The sequence below is a fragment of the Ovis aries genome, chromosome 3 (genome assembly GCF_016772045.2).
Source record: "Ovis aries strain OAR_USU_Benz2616 breed Rambouillet chromosome 3, ARS-UI_Ramb_v3.0, whole genome shotgun sequence".
In the NCBI taxonomy this organism is placed as follows: Eukaryota; Metazoa; Chordata; class Mammalia; order Artiodactyla; family Bovidae; genus Ovis; species Ovis aries.
In genome coordinates this window covers 170,546,431-170,561,862 of record NC_056056.1, presented here as the reverse complement: position 1 = coordinate 170,561,862, position 15,432 = coordinate 170,546,431, and the positions used below count along the sequence as shown (strand labels likewise).

The 15,432-nt window shown below is 40.5% G+C and overlaps 1 protein-coding gene across 7 annotated transcripts in view; it reads right to left on the bottom strand.

Annotated features, from left to right (window-relative positions):
* ANO4 (anoctamin 4) overlaps nt 1–15,432 on the bottom strand; it is a 454,665-nt gene that overhangs the window by 23,943 nt on the left and 415,290 nt on the right. For all 7 annotated transcript variants that reach the window (XM_060413101.1, XM_060413102.1, XM_060413100.1 and 4 more), the window contains 2 exons: nt 15,220–15,367; nt 8,811–8,930 (listed from right to left, as the gene is read on the bottom strand). In XM_060413101.1, the coding sequence (XP_060269084.1) occupies nt 8,811–8,930; nt 15,220–15,367 (268 nt within the window). The remainder of the gene's footprint in view (nt 1–8,810; nt 8,931–15,219; nt 15,368–15,432) is intronic.

The window sequence follows — 15,432 nt, the reverse complement described above, 5'->3', positions numbered from 1 at the left end:
CTATATTGAACAAAAGTGGTGAAGGTGGACATCCTTGTCTTATTTCTGGTCAGAGAGGAAAAGCTTTGAGTTTTTCACCGTTCAGTATTTTGTTAGCTGTAACTTTGTCATCAGTTCAGTTCAGTCGCTTAGTAGTGTCCGACTCTTTGCGACCCCATGGACTGCAGCACACCAGGCTTCCCTGTCCATCACCAACTCCTAGAGCCTACTCAAATTCACGACCATCACGTTAGTGATGCCATTCAACCATCTCATCCTCTGTCGTCCTCTTCTCCTCCCACCTTCAATCTTTCCCAGCCTCAGGGTCTTTTCAAATGAGTCAGTTTTTCTCATCAGGTGGCCACAGTATTGGAATTTTAGCTTCAGCATCAGTCCTTCCAATGAATACTCAAGACTGATTTCCTTTAGGATGGAAAGGTTCGATCTTCTTGCAGTCCAAGGGACTCTCAAGAGTCTTCTCCAACACCGCAGTTCAAAAGCATGAATTCATTAGTGTTCAGCTTGATTTATAGTCCAACTCTCACACCCATACATGACTACTGGAAAAACCATAGCTTTGACCAGACGGACCTTTGTCAGTAATGTCTCTGCTTTTTAATATGCTGTCTAGGTTAGTCATAGCTTTTCTTCCAAGAAGTAAGTGTCCTTTAATTTCATGGCTGCAATCACCATCTGCAGTGATTTTGGAGTCCAAGAAAATAAAGTCTGTCACTGTTTCCATTTTTTCCCCATCTATTTGCCATGAAGTGATGGGACTAGATGCCATGATCTTAGTTTTCTGAATGTTGAGCTTTAAGCCAACTTTTTCACTCTCCTCTTTCACTTTCATCAAGAGGCTCTTTAGTTCTTCTTCACTTTCTGCCATAAGGGTGGTGTCATCTGCATATTTGAGGTTATTGATATTTCTCCCACAATCTTGATTCCAGCTTGTGCTTCTCCCAGCCCAGCATTTCTCATGATGTACTCTGCATAGAAGTTAAATAAGCAGGGTGACAATATACAGCCTTGACGTACTCCTTTCCCAATTTGGAACCAATCTGTTGTTCCATGTCCAGTTGTAACTATTGCTTCTTGACCTGCATACAGATTTCTCAGGAGGCAGGTCAGGTGGTCTGGTATTCACATCTCTTTTATCCACAGTTTGTTGTGATCCACAGTCAAAGGCTTTGGCGTAGTCAATATAGCAGAAGTAGATGTTTTTCTGAAACTCTCTTGCTTTTTTGGTGACCCAACGGATGTTGACACTTTGATCTCTGGTTCCTCTGCCTTTTCCAAATCCAGCTTGAACATATGGAAGTTCTTGGTTCATGTAATGTTGAGCCTGGCTTGAAGAATTTTGAGCATTACTTTGCTAGCGTGTGAGATGAGTGCAACTGTGCAGTAGTTTGAACATTCTTTGGCATTGCCTTTCTTTGGGATTGGAATGAAAACTGACCTTTTCCAGTCCTGTGGCCACTGCTGAGTTTTCCAAATTTTCTGGCATATTGAGAGCAGCACTTTCACAGCATCATCTTTCAGGATTTGAAATAGCTCAGTTGGAATTCCATCACCTCCACTAGCTTTGTTCGTAGTGATGCTTCCTAAGTGCCACTTGACTTCGCACTCCAGGATATCAGGCCCTAGGTGAGTGATCACACCTTTGTGGTTATCTGGGCCATGAAGATCTTTTTTTTGTATCGTTCTTCTGTGTCATATATGGCCTTTATTATGTTGAAGTATGTCCCCTGTGGGCCTTCCAGGTGGTGTTAGTGGTAAAGAACATGCCCGCCAATGCAGGAGATGTAATAGACATGGGTTTGATCCCTGGGTTCCCCTGGAGGGGGCATGGCAATGCGCTCTAGTATTTTTGCTTGGAGAGTCCATGGACAGAGCAGCCCGGCAGGCTACAGTCCATAAGTCACAAAGGGTCAGATACAACTGAAGCAACTTGCTGTGCATGTATGCATGTCTGCTCTATGCCCATTTTCTGGAGAGTTTTTTTTTTTTTAATCATAAATGGTGTTAAACTTTGTCAAAAGCTTTTTCTGAAACTATTGGGATGACCATATGGTTTTTATTCTCCAATATATGATGTTATATACCACACTGATTGATGTGCCAATATTGAAAAATCCTTGTATTTCTGGGGTAAATTTCACTTGATCATAGTGTATAATCCTTTTAATATATTGTTTGATCCAGTTTGCTAGTATTTTGTCTTAGGATTTTTGCATCTATGTTTATCAGTGATATTGACCTGTAATTTTCTTTGGTATCTTTATCTGGTTTTTATATCAGGGTGATATGGCTTCATAGAATGAGTTTGGAAGTGCTTTTTCCTCTGCAATTTTTTTGGAACAGTTTCAGAAGGATAGTGTTAACTCTTCTGTAAATATCTGATAGAATTCTCCTGTGAAGCAGTCTGGCCCCAGACTGTGGTTTGTTCAGTTCAGTTCAGTCTCAGTCATGTCCGACTCTTTGTGACCCCATGGACTGCAGCACACCAGGCTTCCCTGTCCATCACCATCTCCTGGAGCTTGCTCAAACTCATTTGGTTTGTTGGTAGTTTTAAAATCACAGTTTCCATTTCAGTGCTTGTGATTGGTATGTTCGTATTTTCTATTTTCTCCTGGTTTAGTCTTGGAAGATTGTAGTTTCTAAGAATTTGTCCATTTCTTCTAGGTTGTCCATTTTATTGGCATATAGTTGCTTGTAGTAGTCTCTTCTGATCCTTTGTATTTCTGTCGTGTTCATCATAACTTCTCCTTTTTCATTTCTCATTTTATTTTATCAAGCCCTCTCTCTTTTTTTCTTGCTGAGTCTGGTTAAAGATTTATCAATTTTGTTTGCCTTTTCAAAGAATCAGCTTTTAGTTTCGTTGATCTTTTCTATTATTTTCATTGTCTCTATTTATTTCTGCTCTGATCTTTATGATTTCTTTCCTTCTACCAACTTTGGGAATTTGTTTGTTCTTCTTTCTCTAGTTGCTTCAGGTGTAAGATTCGGTTGAGATTCTTGTTTCCTGAGGTAAGACTGCGTTGCTGTACCTTCCTTCTTAGAACTGCCTTTGCTGCATCCCACAGGTTTTGGATCATCCTGCTTTTGTTTTCATTTGTCTCTCTTTTTTCAATTTTCTCTTTGATTTCTTCAGTGATCCATTGGTTGTACAAGAGCATATTGTTTAACCTCCACATGTTTGTGTTTTTTTTTAGTTTTATTTTGTGGTTGTTGTAGCTGATAGATAATCTCATAATCAGAGAAGATGGTTGATATGATTTCAGTTTTCTTAAATTTACCAAGGCTTGCCTTGTGGCCCAGCATGTGATCAAACTGGAGAATGCTCCATGTGCACTTGAGAATGTGTGTTCTGATGGTTTTGGATGGAATGCTCTATAAATAAGTCTATCTGGTCTGTCATTTAAGGCCTGTGTTTCCTTACTGATTTTCTATGTGGATGATCTGTCCATTGATGAAAGTGGGGTGTTAAAGTCCCCCATTATTATTGTGTTCCTATTGATTTCTCCTTTTATGGCTATTAGTATTTGCCTTATGTATTGAGGTGCTCCTTTGTTGAGTGCATATGTACTTACAATTGTCGTATTTTCTTCTTGGATTGATCTCTTGATCATTATGTAGTCCTCTTCGTTTGTCTCCTGTAACAGTCTTTAAAGTCCATCTTGTCTGATATGAGTAGTGCTGCTCCAACTTTCCTTTGACTTCCATTTGCATGGAATACCTTTTTCCATCCTCTCACTTTCAGTTTGACTGTGTCCCTAGATCTGAAGTGGGTCTTTGTGTGTGTGTGTGTGTGTGTGTGTGCACGTGCACCAGTGGTGTCTGACTCTCTGCAACCCTGTGGACTATAGCCTGTCAGGCTCCTCTGTTCATGGGATTTCCCAGGCAAGGATACTAGAGTGGGTTGCCACTTCCTTCTCCAGGGGATCTTCCCAGCCCAGGGATCGAACCTGCGTCTCTTGTCTCCTGTGTTTGTGGGTGGGTTCTTTATCAACTGAGCCACCTGGTAGACAGCATATATATGGGCCTCGTTTTTTGTATCCATTCATCCAGTCTGTGTCTTGATTGCAGTATTTAATCTGTTTCTGTTTCAGGTGATTATCAATATGTATGTTCTTATTGCAATTTTGTTAATTGTTTTGCATTTATTTTTGTAATTCACTTTTCTTCCCTTCCTCTTTTGTTCTCCTGTGATTTGATGACTACCGTTAGAGTTGTGTTTGGATTCCTTTTTCTTAATTTGTGTGTATCTATTGTAGATTTTCAGTTTGTGGTTCCCATGAGGTTTTGATATAGCAATCTATATATGTACACACACATACATATAAACGATTACGTTGCTGGTTTCTTAATTTCACATGCATTTCCAGTGTCCTGCATTTGTGCTCATCTTTTCTCAAGATTGCTGGTTTTGATATCATATTTGTGTATGGGATGATTTCCTATCTTCATAATTTGTTTCTAGCTGTGGCCTTTTCTTTTTCACCTAGAGAAGTTCCTATAGCATTTGTTGCAAAGCTGGTCTGATAGTGCTGAATTCTCTTAGCTTTGGCTTGTCTGTAAAGCTTTTGATTTCTCTGTTAAATCTGAATGAGAGTCTTACTGAGTAGAGTATTCTTGGTTGTAGGTTCTTCCCTTTCATCACTGTAAATACACTGTGCCACTTTCTTCTGGCCTGCAGAGTTTCTGCTGAAAAATCATCTGATAACCTTATGGGAATTCCCTTGTATGTTATTTGCTGTTTTTCCCTCATTGCTTTTAGTATCTTTCCTTTGTCTTTAATTTTTGTCAACTTGATTACTATATGTCTTGGCATGTTCCTCCCTGGGTTTATCCCATAAGGAACTCTCTGCATTTCTGGGTCTTGAGTGACTCCTTTCCCATGTAAGGGAAGTTTTCAGCTATTATGTCTTCAAATATCTTCTCAGGTCCTTTCTCTTTCTTGGACCCCTGTTATACAAATGTTGGCACAATTAATGTTATTCCAGAGGTCTCTTAACTGTCCTCATTTCTCTTCATTCTTTTTTTAAAAATTCTATTCCATGACAGCGATTCCCACCATCCTATCTTCCAGCTCACTTACGCATTCTTCTGCCTGTTATTCTGCTATTGATCTCTTCTAGTGGATTTTTCATTTCAGTTACTGTACTGTTCACCTCTGTTTGTTCTTTAGCTCTAGGTCTTTGTTAAATATTTATCTTCTTGATCTATGCCTCCATTCTTTTTCTAAGCTCTTCGATCATCTTTACTGTCATTGTTCTGAATTCTTTTTAGGGTAGATGGTCTGTCTCCACTTCATTTAGTTGTCTTTCTGAGGCTTTATCTTGTTCCTTCATTTGGGACATATTCCTTGGCTGTCTTATTTTGTCCAACTTTCTGTGATTGTGGTTTCCATTCTGAGGGCTACAGGATTATAATTCTTCTACTGTTGCCTTCAACTTGGTGGATGAGACTGGTCTAAAAGACTTGTTCATGCTTCTTGGTGGGAGGGACTGGTTCCTGCCCACTGGTGGGTGGAATTGGGTCTTGTCACTCTGGGCAGGACCATGTTAAGAGGTGTGTTTATCAGGCAGCTGTGTGATCAGGAAGACTTTAATCAGCCTGTCTGCTGATGAGTGGGGCTATGTTCCCACTTGGTTGGTTGGTTGGCCTGAGTCCTGGCCTGCCAGCTGTTAGGTGAGGCCAGGTCTTGGTGAGAAAATGATGGCCTCCAGGAAGGCTGATGCTAATGAGTACTTCTTAGAACTACATTGACTGTGTGTTTGTCCCTATAGTGAGTCACAGTTGCCCCCTGCCTGTGTAGGAGACCCTCCAATACTAGCAGGTAGGTCTGACCCAGGCTCTTATGAGGTTGCTGTTTATTTCCCTGGGTCCTGGTGCACACAAGACCCTGTGTGTTCCCTCTAAGAGTGGGAGTTTCTGTTTTCCCCAGACCTGTGGAATTCCTGTGATCAAACCCTGTTAGCCTTCAAAGCCAGATTTTCTGGGGCTTTGCCTGCCATTGCAGGGGACCCTGACATGGGGCTTAGAACTTTCACTCCTGTGGGAGAATTTCTGTGGTATAATTCTTTTCCAGTTTGTGGGTCACCCACTTGGTGTGGCTGTGATTTGATTTTTTTTTTTTTTTTTAGTTTTTATTTTTAAATTTTAAAATCTTTAATTCTTACATGCATTTCCAAACATGAACCCCCTCCCACCTCCCTCCCATAACATCTTTCTGGGTCATCCCCATGCACCAGCCCCAAGCATGCTGCATCCTGCGTCAGACATAGACTGGCGATTCAATTCACATGATAGTATGCATGTTAGAATGTCATTCTCCCAAATCATCCCACCCTCTCCCTCTCCCTCTGAGTCCAAAAGTCCGTTATACACATCTGTGTCTCTTTCCCTGTCTTGCATACAGGGTCGTCATTGCCATCTTCCTAAATTCCATATATATGTGTTAGTATACTGTATTGGTGTTTTTCTTTCTGGCTTACTTCACTCTGTATAATCGGCTCCAGTTTCATCCATCTCATCAGAACTGATTCAAATGAATTCTTTTAACGGCTGAGTAATACTCCATTGTGTATATCATGATTGCACCCTTCCTACTATCCTGTTGTGGCTTCTTCTTTATTTTTGGGTGTAGAATATCTATTTTTGTAGGTTTCTGTAGTTATTAGTTGATGGTTGTTCAGCAGTTATTTGTGATTTTGGTGTTTTTGTAAGAAGAGGTGAGTTCACATCCTTCTACTCTTATCATTTAGTCTGTCTTAAGCAGCAATGTTTGGAAAGGAACCTTTTTTCTATGCAGTAGGTCTCAACATTGGGCTTAAAATATTCAGGAAGCCATGTTGTAAACAGATTTTCTGTGATTCAGGCTTTATTGCTCCATTTATAGGACACCTGCAGAGTAGACTTAGCATAATTCTTAAGGGCCCTAGGACTTTCAGAATGGTAAATGAGCACTGGCTTCAACTTCAAGTCTCCAGCTTCATTAACTCTTTAATGAGACAGTCAGCCTGTCCTTTGAAGTTTGAAGTCAGGCATTGACTTCTCCTCTCTAGCTATGAAAGTTCTAGATGACATCTTCTTCCAAATAGAGGCTGTTTCATCTATCTTTAAAATCTGTTGTTTACAGTAGTCACCTTCATTAAATATTTTAGGTAGATCTGGATAAATAACTGCAGCTTCTACATTAGCACTTGCATGTTATAGGGGTAGCTTCTTTCATTAAACTCATGAACCAATCGCTGCTGCTAAGTCACTTCAGTCGTGTCCGACTCTGTGTGACTCCATAGATGGCAGCCTACCAGACTCCTCTGTCCCTGGGATTTTCCAGGCAGGAGTACTGGAGTGGGTTGCCATTGCCTTCTCTGCCAACCTCTGCTAGCTTCAAACTTTTATGTAGCTTCCACATCTATCTCAGATCTCACGGAATTGAAAGAGTGAGGGTCTCTCCCTGGATTAAGTTTTGGTTTAAGGAAAGGTTGTTGCTGGTTTGATCTTTAGTACAGATCACTAAAACTTTCTTCAGATCATCAGTAAGGCTGTTTTACTTCTCATTTGGGTGTTCACTGGAGTAGCACTTTAAATTTCCTCCAAGAATTTTTCCTTCACATTTATAACCTGGCAAACTGTTTGGTTTAAAATGCCTAACTTTGGGCTTACCCCTGCTTTCAACATGCCTTCCTCACTAAGCTTAGTCATTTCTTGCTTTTAATTTTAATTTCTAGCTTTTAATTTAAAGTGAGAGACGTGAGGCTTTCCTTCCTCTTGAACACTTACAGGCCACTGAAAGGTTGTTATTTGGCCTAATTTCAATATTCTTGTGTCAGGGAAGAGGGGAGTCCAAGGAGAGGGAGATCAGGGAAAAAGTAAGTCAGAACACGTATAACATTTATCAAGTAAATCCACTGTCTTTCTTACATGGGCATGGTTTGTAGCACCCCAAAACAATTACGATAGTAACACCAAAGATCACTGATTATAGGTCACCACAGCAAATATAATAATGAAAAAATTTGAAATATGGTGATAATTACCAAAACGTGCCAGAGTCACAAAGTGATCAAATGCTATTGGAAAAACAGCACTGATGGACTTTCTCAACCCAGGATTGCCACAAACCTTGTGAAGTGAAGTGAAAGTTGCTCAGTCCTGTCCAACTCTTTGCGACCCCATGGACTATACAGACCATGGAATTCTCCAGGTCAGAATACTGGAGTGGGTAGCCTTTCCCTTCTCCAGGGGATCTTCCCAACCCAGGGATGGAACCCAGGTCTCCCGCATTGCAGGAGGATTCTTTACCAGCTGAGTCACAAGGGAAGCCCAAGAGTACTGGAGTGGGTAGCCTATCCCTTCTCTAGTGGATCTTCCCAACCCAGGAATCAAATCGGGGTCTCACACAGATTCTTTACCAACTGAGCTATCAGAGACATCACAAACCTTAAACTTTTAAAAAATGCAGTATCTGTGAAGTGCACAAAAATGAGATATGCCTGTGTGTAACAAGTTACTTTTCTCTGCTGCTTCTAATATTCTCTACTTCTCTTAACTTTTGACACTTTAACTATAATGTCTTAGCGGGGATCTCTTTGGGTTCCTCTTACATGGGCTTCCTGGATCTAGAAGCCTGGGACTCACCTCTGAGATTGTGTTTTAATCCGTGTGGGTCACAGCTTGGTGAAGAGATTTAAAAATCCTCCAGAGGACTGTAATGTATAGTTGAGAACCCCTGCTTTAAGCTGCTCAGTCAAAAAGGCTGTTATCTGAGCAACACCTCCCCACGACAGAGCCAGCCCAGCTGAGGGTAAGTGTGCTACACTTACCTACAGTACTTGAGAGGAGTCCCCGAGAACTCACTGCCATCAGACTCAGGTTCAGACCTGTTCTCAAAGTCAGAAATTCGGAATACAGACAAGCTGGCATTCACGTAGCCAACCATGCACCTGAAAATGAAAACAGATTCTGTAATTAGGACTCTGATCACCTTTGCATCCAATCCACTGAGGGTCTACTTGCTAGAAATTCCTGCAGTTATAGGTGTCTTACCTGACCCTCTCTTGTCACAGCACTCAAGCTGGAATACACTGAAAAACCCTGGCTATGTTGAATGAGAAACAAGTCATTTCTTTTGTTCTGGTCCTTTTTGCGCAGAATCATCATAGAGAACAGCACTACCCCAAACAATGCTTTGGTGAAACGGTGAAAGCAGTGCATAATCGGTATAAATTAGGTCACTACTTCTTTCATAGATACACACATACGTGTACACATAATCACATTCCTTCATTGCTGGTTGTCTATACTTTCTTATGTGTGTCTATACTTTCTTATACTTTCTCAGGTGCCTCAGTAGGTAAAGAACCTCCCTGCAATTCAAGAGACGCCAGAGATATGGGTTCGACTCCTGGGTCACGAAGATCCCCTGGAGGAGAGCATAGCTACTCACTCCAGTATTCTTGCCTGGAGAATCTCATGGACAGAGGAGCCTGGTGGGCTACAGTCCATAGATCGCAAAGAGTTGGACACGGCTGAAGTGAATGAGCACAGCACATGCTTTCTTATAATGACCTGAATATAATCGGTATGGATGTGACACCCCTTCCCCAATTCATCCATGCTACAATCATGCTAGATTATGTTTCCTTCATGTATCATATGCTTTCATGCCTCTGCTTCTGTTGTCTTTTTTGTTGGGATTCCTTACTCATTTCGTACAAGTGGTGACAGTGTCCATCCTCCGATGGCTAGCTGAGATGCCATCTCTTGTGTGAAGATGTCCTAATATGCCTAGTCAGAAGCTTCATTCCCTTCTGTGGTCCTGCTGTATTTAGCTTATAGCTTATATAGGCCATATAGCTTATCCTAGAGTTGGCTGCATACATGTATGTCTTCTCCTTTGGACTGTAGTGTTTTTATTTTTGGATCAAAAGAGGTGTCATCGATACTTTGGTATTCTAGGATAGTCTCACGCAGTGTAGGAATCCAGTAAATATTGAATTTAATGGATTTGATTGGAGAGGACCTAAAGTACCAGGGGTTCTATCAAGGTCTAGAAGATGGATCAGGAATAAAATTATTACCTAGGATTATAAGCTTCTTGAGGACATGGCTTTCAGCCTGTGCTGGGGGTTCAGTATATTACAGTACAAGAAACTTGGGCTTTCATATATATTGTAGCTTTGCTGCTTTCTAGCCATGTCATATTGACAAATTATGCAACTTCTTTAAAGCAACAAAAGTGCCACCTCATAGGGTCACTGTGGGAATAGAATGATATGTGCAAAACATACCTGCTTATGTACTGCTTATATACTCTGATAATACTGCTTAGCATATAGCCAGATCTTAATAAACGTGAGTGGCTATTACTCATTTTATTGCATGCATCTAGCAAGAGGTCAACAGTCAGTTATCAACTGAAAGAATAAATAATGGCTTTCAGACTCTTTTCATTAATATGTCTGATGTGATTAATCAAAGTTGCTGAATATCAAACCCAAGTGATGACACGATATAGTTCTGAGAGGACATGGGTTCTGTATGTGAAGAAAAGGCTGGCCTTAAGTGAACCAAGCAGAAGGGCTCATTTGTCAAGTCACTCATGAGTGAAAGTAATGATCAGTGTGTGTGTAACATGCCCTTCTCCCACTGGTAGCAGCCCTCCCCATCACTCCTTAAAAGGGTAATTTGAAATGATTTCTCCCTCATATATGAACTGCCTAGAACATGACATGAAAACAAATCAGTATCTTGCTGATAATTAGTTGTCAGAGAGGGAGCCGGTTTTGTGAAATACAGAGCAGAGTCTTCTCAGGAGCTGGGCTGTGGGAAGGGAAAGGTGCTCTGGAAACTGGCAAAAAAACAGGCCATTGTTGAGATGGAATAATTATTTCCAGGCCCTCCTACACTCTTCTCTCATAAAGCAGCCCTGAGCTTTACTAATATTAAAGCTGCTTGTCTAATGGCGGCTCTGTTTCAAAAACCTCAATTGAGAACTTAAATTGAAATGAAATACCTGTCTCATGGGCTGAACACCTTAAAGCCTCAAAATAAAAGGGATATGTCACTGAACTGTTTATTAAGCATATTCATTTGATGTCACTCATAAATCAAGCTGAAAATATGCCTTTAGTGGGCATGTACTCCCTCTGGGTCCAAAGCGTTACATGTGAAGCTAGTACATACATACATAATTGTCAGCTGTATAAGTCTTTTTTCCATGTTATTTTCATAACCAGAGGAGGAGGAGGACTGCTAATGCTGAAGTGTCTAGGCAGTTCTCTGTTTCCACTGTGGGAGAATCTTGGCTCGCCAACATCAAATAGTTGGGACGACCATCAATTCAGGGAAGTGAGGTTTCCCACGCTTCGCTGTATGGTGTGCTTCGTGCCCAGTGGCAGCCACGTGTCAGCGCAGTGGCCTCCTGTTACGGCAGGAAGGCCACAGGCAGCGGCAGACCCCAGGTCTGCTATTCAGGCTGCTGCCCGGTGGTCTGTGTACCCTCAGTGTGACTCAGCCCCAGCTCCAAGTGAGACACAGGGAAGATGAGGCTGCACTGATCATCAGGGAGGAGTGAGAGGAATGGAGAAAAGGTATCAAACAGAAGAGGTGTTTCCGGGGAACATAAAATAATAATTTCCTTAAGGGGCTGGCAGGTAGCCTCCGCAGGCATTTCTAAAAAAGGAGATTCAGAAAAACGTCTTATGAAAAGGCAGCATTGTTTGAATTAGAGTGCATACCTTGTCCAAATGTCTGAGAAGACATATTTAAATGTGAGAATTTTGGTTTTAACACTCTTCATTATTTATTGCTTTCCATCCTTTACTATGGGGGAAAAGGATGAACTAGAGATAGTTATTATACTCAGCTTCCTTGGTGGCTCAGACAGTAAAGAATCTACCTGTCGTGAAGGAGACCTGGGTTCAATCCCTGGATAGGGAAGATCCCCTGGAGAAGGGAATGGCAACCCACTCTAGTATTCTTGCCTGGAGAATTCTAGAGAATCCTGGCAGGCTATAGTCCATGGGGTCACAAAGAATTGGACATGACTGAGTGACTAACACACACACTCATTATTATACTTACTATAACTATTATCTGGGAGAGAACAGAATGAGAAGTTGAGACTTTTGAATCTGTTGATTCCAGGTCAAACTCACTGCAGAGTATCTTTGAATTCTGCCAAAATAAATTTGCTTTTGAGGTTTTAGGCATTGTGACTCACAAAGCATGGGGCGAAAGGGCAAAAAATCCAGGGGAAATGAGATCAGGTTTGTGCATGTAAAGTCAGACATGTTTTTTAGATGACTATAATAAATGACTTAATCAACTAACACTTTCACTTAACCCTCAGCTTTATCTTTTGAAATACAACTTTACAACTGATTATGATGTTGATCTATTGAATTGATTTATAGTTTATAAATATAGTTCATTCAGATATTCATAACCCATTCTGTGAAAATTTGAGCAGTGTTCTTGATCAAGTCTGTAACTCCTTATGAGATCACTATTTCTACAGGAAAATTAGCTTGACTTTATTTATCACTACATCATGTACACCAGGTACATACCTCACAGTAATTCTTGGGCCTGCATATATCCTTAGAGAATGTTGCCAAACTGTAAGAGAAAGTTCCCAAACTGTAATCTATGTCTATCTGATACCAAAGTAATTAGTTTGATGCATTCATTGAGGGTAAGGGATCAAACTGATAAAATCAGTTATTTGTGCTTTCTGGGGAAAAAAATTTAGTTTGTTGATTGAAATTTTAACTCTGATTGGCAGGAACAATTTTATAATTTGCACCTTCAATTTTATTTCACAATTTCTGCCTCCTGATGTCTGCCCAGATGTGATTTCAGTTATCTAAGCTCTTTTTTAAAGGGCTCCTGAGAAGATACCCTCAAAGAGGAAGTGACTTCATTTTATAAACAATAAACAGTCTGATCACAGGCAGCAGGAAAGACAGAGTGTCTTAAGAGGGAAGGTGACAACATCTGAAATACTCTTCTGTATCCACGGTGTGGAGACCATGCCTCAAACCACAGTGTTCCAGATCTGGCTGAAAATGAGACTGTCTTCCCCACTGTGTCACTGAAGACTTGTCTGCAGAGCATCTGTGCTGGTGGAGAGACTAGTTGGAACATATGACTAAGAGTAACTGAAGCACGCTGTCACAGGGACAAGGGGCCTGTGAACTGAATGACCCTGGATGTAGGCTTGAAATTCTCATCTGTGGAGGAGCCAGGGAAGCCTGAAAGGTAAGGAGGCCTGAAGGAAACCTGGAGGTTTAGAGAAAGGTGATGGGTCTCGTTGGAGTACTGTTGACTTAGGGTCAGTTTAAATTGAAATATGACATTTCTACAACTGGACTAAATCATGAATGGGATTTGACTATGACTGCACGTGCTACCCTAGAAGCCTATGACATCTAAAATTTGATAATGCTGCTGCTCTATGAGTTCAGTCATCTCTGAAGCATTTTTAAATTGGAAAAAGAAGAAACCTGAAAAGGATAATAGAGTAGCTGGTGGGGCAGAAAATAAGATTCATGGAGAAACAGACAAATGTAACTACTTGAAAACAAAAATGAACAATGAAGTAGAAGATTAAAAAGTAGATGTATAAATACTGAAGGCGGCAAATGTTAAGAGAAAGGTTTGAAAAAAGGGGGGCGCTTGGAGAGCACAATAAAACTGAAATGAGGCCATTTAGATTAATTCTAATCACCATGAACACTGTCTTAAATCTAATAGGCTGCCAAAAGTCTAAAGAATTGATTCACTATTAACTGTTCATAATGTTGCTACTTTGTTTTTTGGTTCCCTCTAGAACAAGACAGGTTTCACAATATTTGAAATAAGGGAAGAATGGGAATAACCACTGGAATTTAAACCCCACGGAGACTATTGATGAGTTGGATAATGGTTTATTGGCACAGGCCTTGAGAGCTATGAGGTTCAGGATGAGGCCTGCCTTGTAATTTTGGATTTAATCTCTCAATCTCTTTCTACTCTTCAAAATGAGGGTAATAATACATGTCCTCACTCCCTGAATTGTTTTGAGAATCAAAACATACGTGAATGTGGCTTGAACATAGGTAAGCTTTTCTAGGCTAAGTCAAGCACAAAATGTTGACAACGGTTACAGTTAGAAAGAAATGCATACATAGTACAACATAAGTTTTTAAATCTTTCTTAAAATGGGAAGGTATGCTCACTTAATGTTGCTAGAGTATACATGTTTAACAAGCACGTGGCTAGTGTAGTAATGAATTTTATAGAAATTTCCTCAAATAACTGGATTGTGAGCTGGACCTAGACTACACATGCATGAATTCAGCCAACTCCGTTTGGTAGCAGTGTGCTCCTTGAGGGCTGATGGAACTATAATAGCTACAGATGATGAATTAATTTGGCTCAAACCAGTAAGCCAAGAGGCAGGGCTGCTTGTGTGAATAAGCAATAATCCAAGTGAGATGATTTCTGGGGCACTGAAATGATCCTGTGACGCCAACACACGTTCCACTCCAAGCTACAGACATTTAAACCCCACAATTAGATTATTGTGACATTAACCAAACAGGGTTGTTGTATTATTTCCCATTGAAGTATGTTAGGACTTTTTATATCTTTTTTTCCCAAGGATGTATTAACAGAAGGGAAAGCTAGGGGACATGTTATGATCTTGTCAAGGCTTTATCTGACCAGAAATACAGCTTTGGGGATCACTGAGGTGATGCTATAGAACTGATCTCTCAGGGAGTTAAGTTTACCCACTTTGCCTATGATAATATTGACACTGGTCAAGTCAGTAGCCAGGAGAGAAGCATTCAGTTACTTATTCCACAAGTATTTATTGAGTACTTTATGGGTACCTGGCATGTGGTTGCATATTTCCCATATAAAATTTGCAGAGTCTACCTAATGGCACAAAGGGAATCAAATTATATTTTTACAAACTCATAAAAATGGCATAACTATACATCATGTACTACTTTCTTTTTGCTACACAGCATACCACACATTTTTAAATTCATGGTGGGCAAGAGTGGGAAAATGATTAATTGCTCTTCTCACATTTGATTCCATCTAAAACTTTTATGATCTATATGACTCCCAATAATTCCACCTTCCCTACAACAAGCCTTCTTGTCCTGGACTTGGGTGTCCAACCATACACAATGGCTAGGGAATGGGGATTCCATGATGGCTTTATGGCAAACTTACTTTTGCCCAGCTTCTCCTTGGCCCGCACAAGGTCCATACTTATAAGCATACACCAAGCGAGGGATAAAGTCAGATGTGATCGCTATCACAAATGCATTTGTAATAACGGAGAGAATTCCAATGCCTTCAAGAATCCCATACCAAATTCCTATTCAAAGAGAAGTGTTAGTTAATTCCATATACAACAGCAGAGGCAAATAAGTATGAAAACAA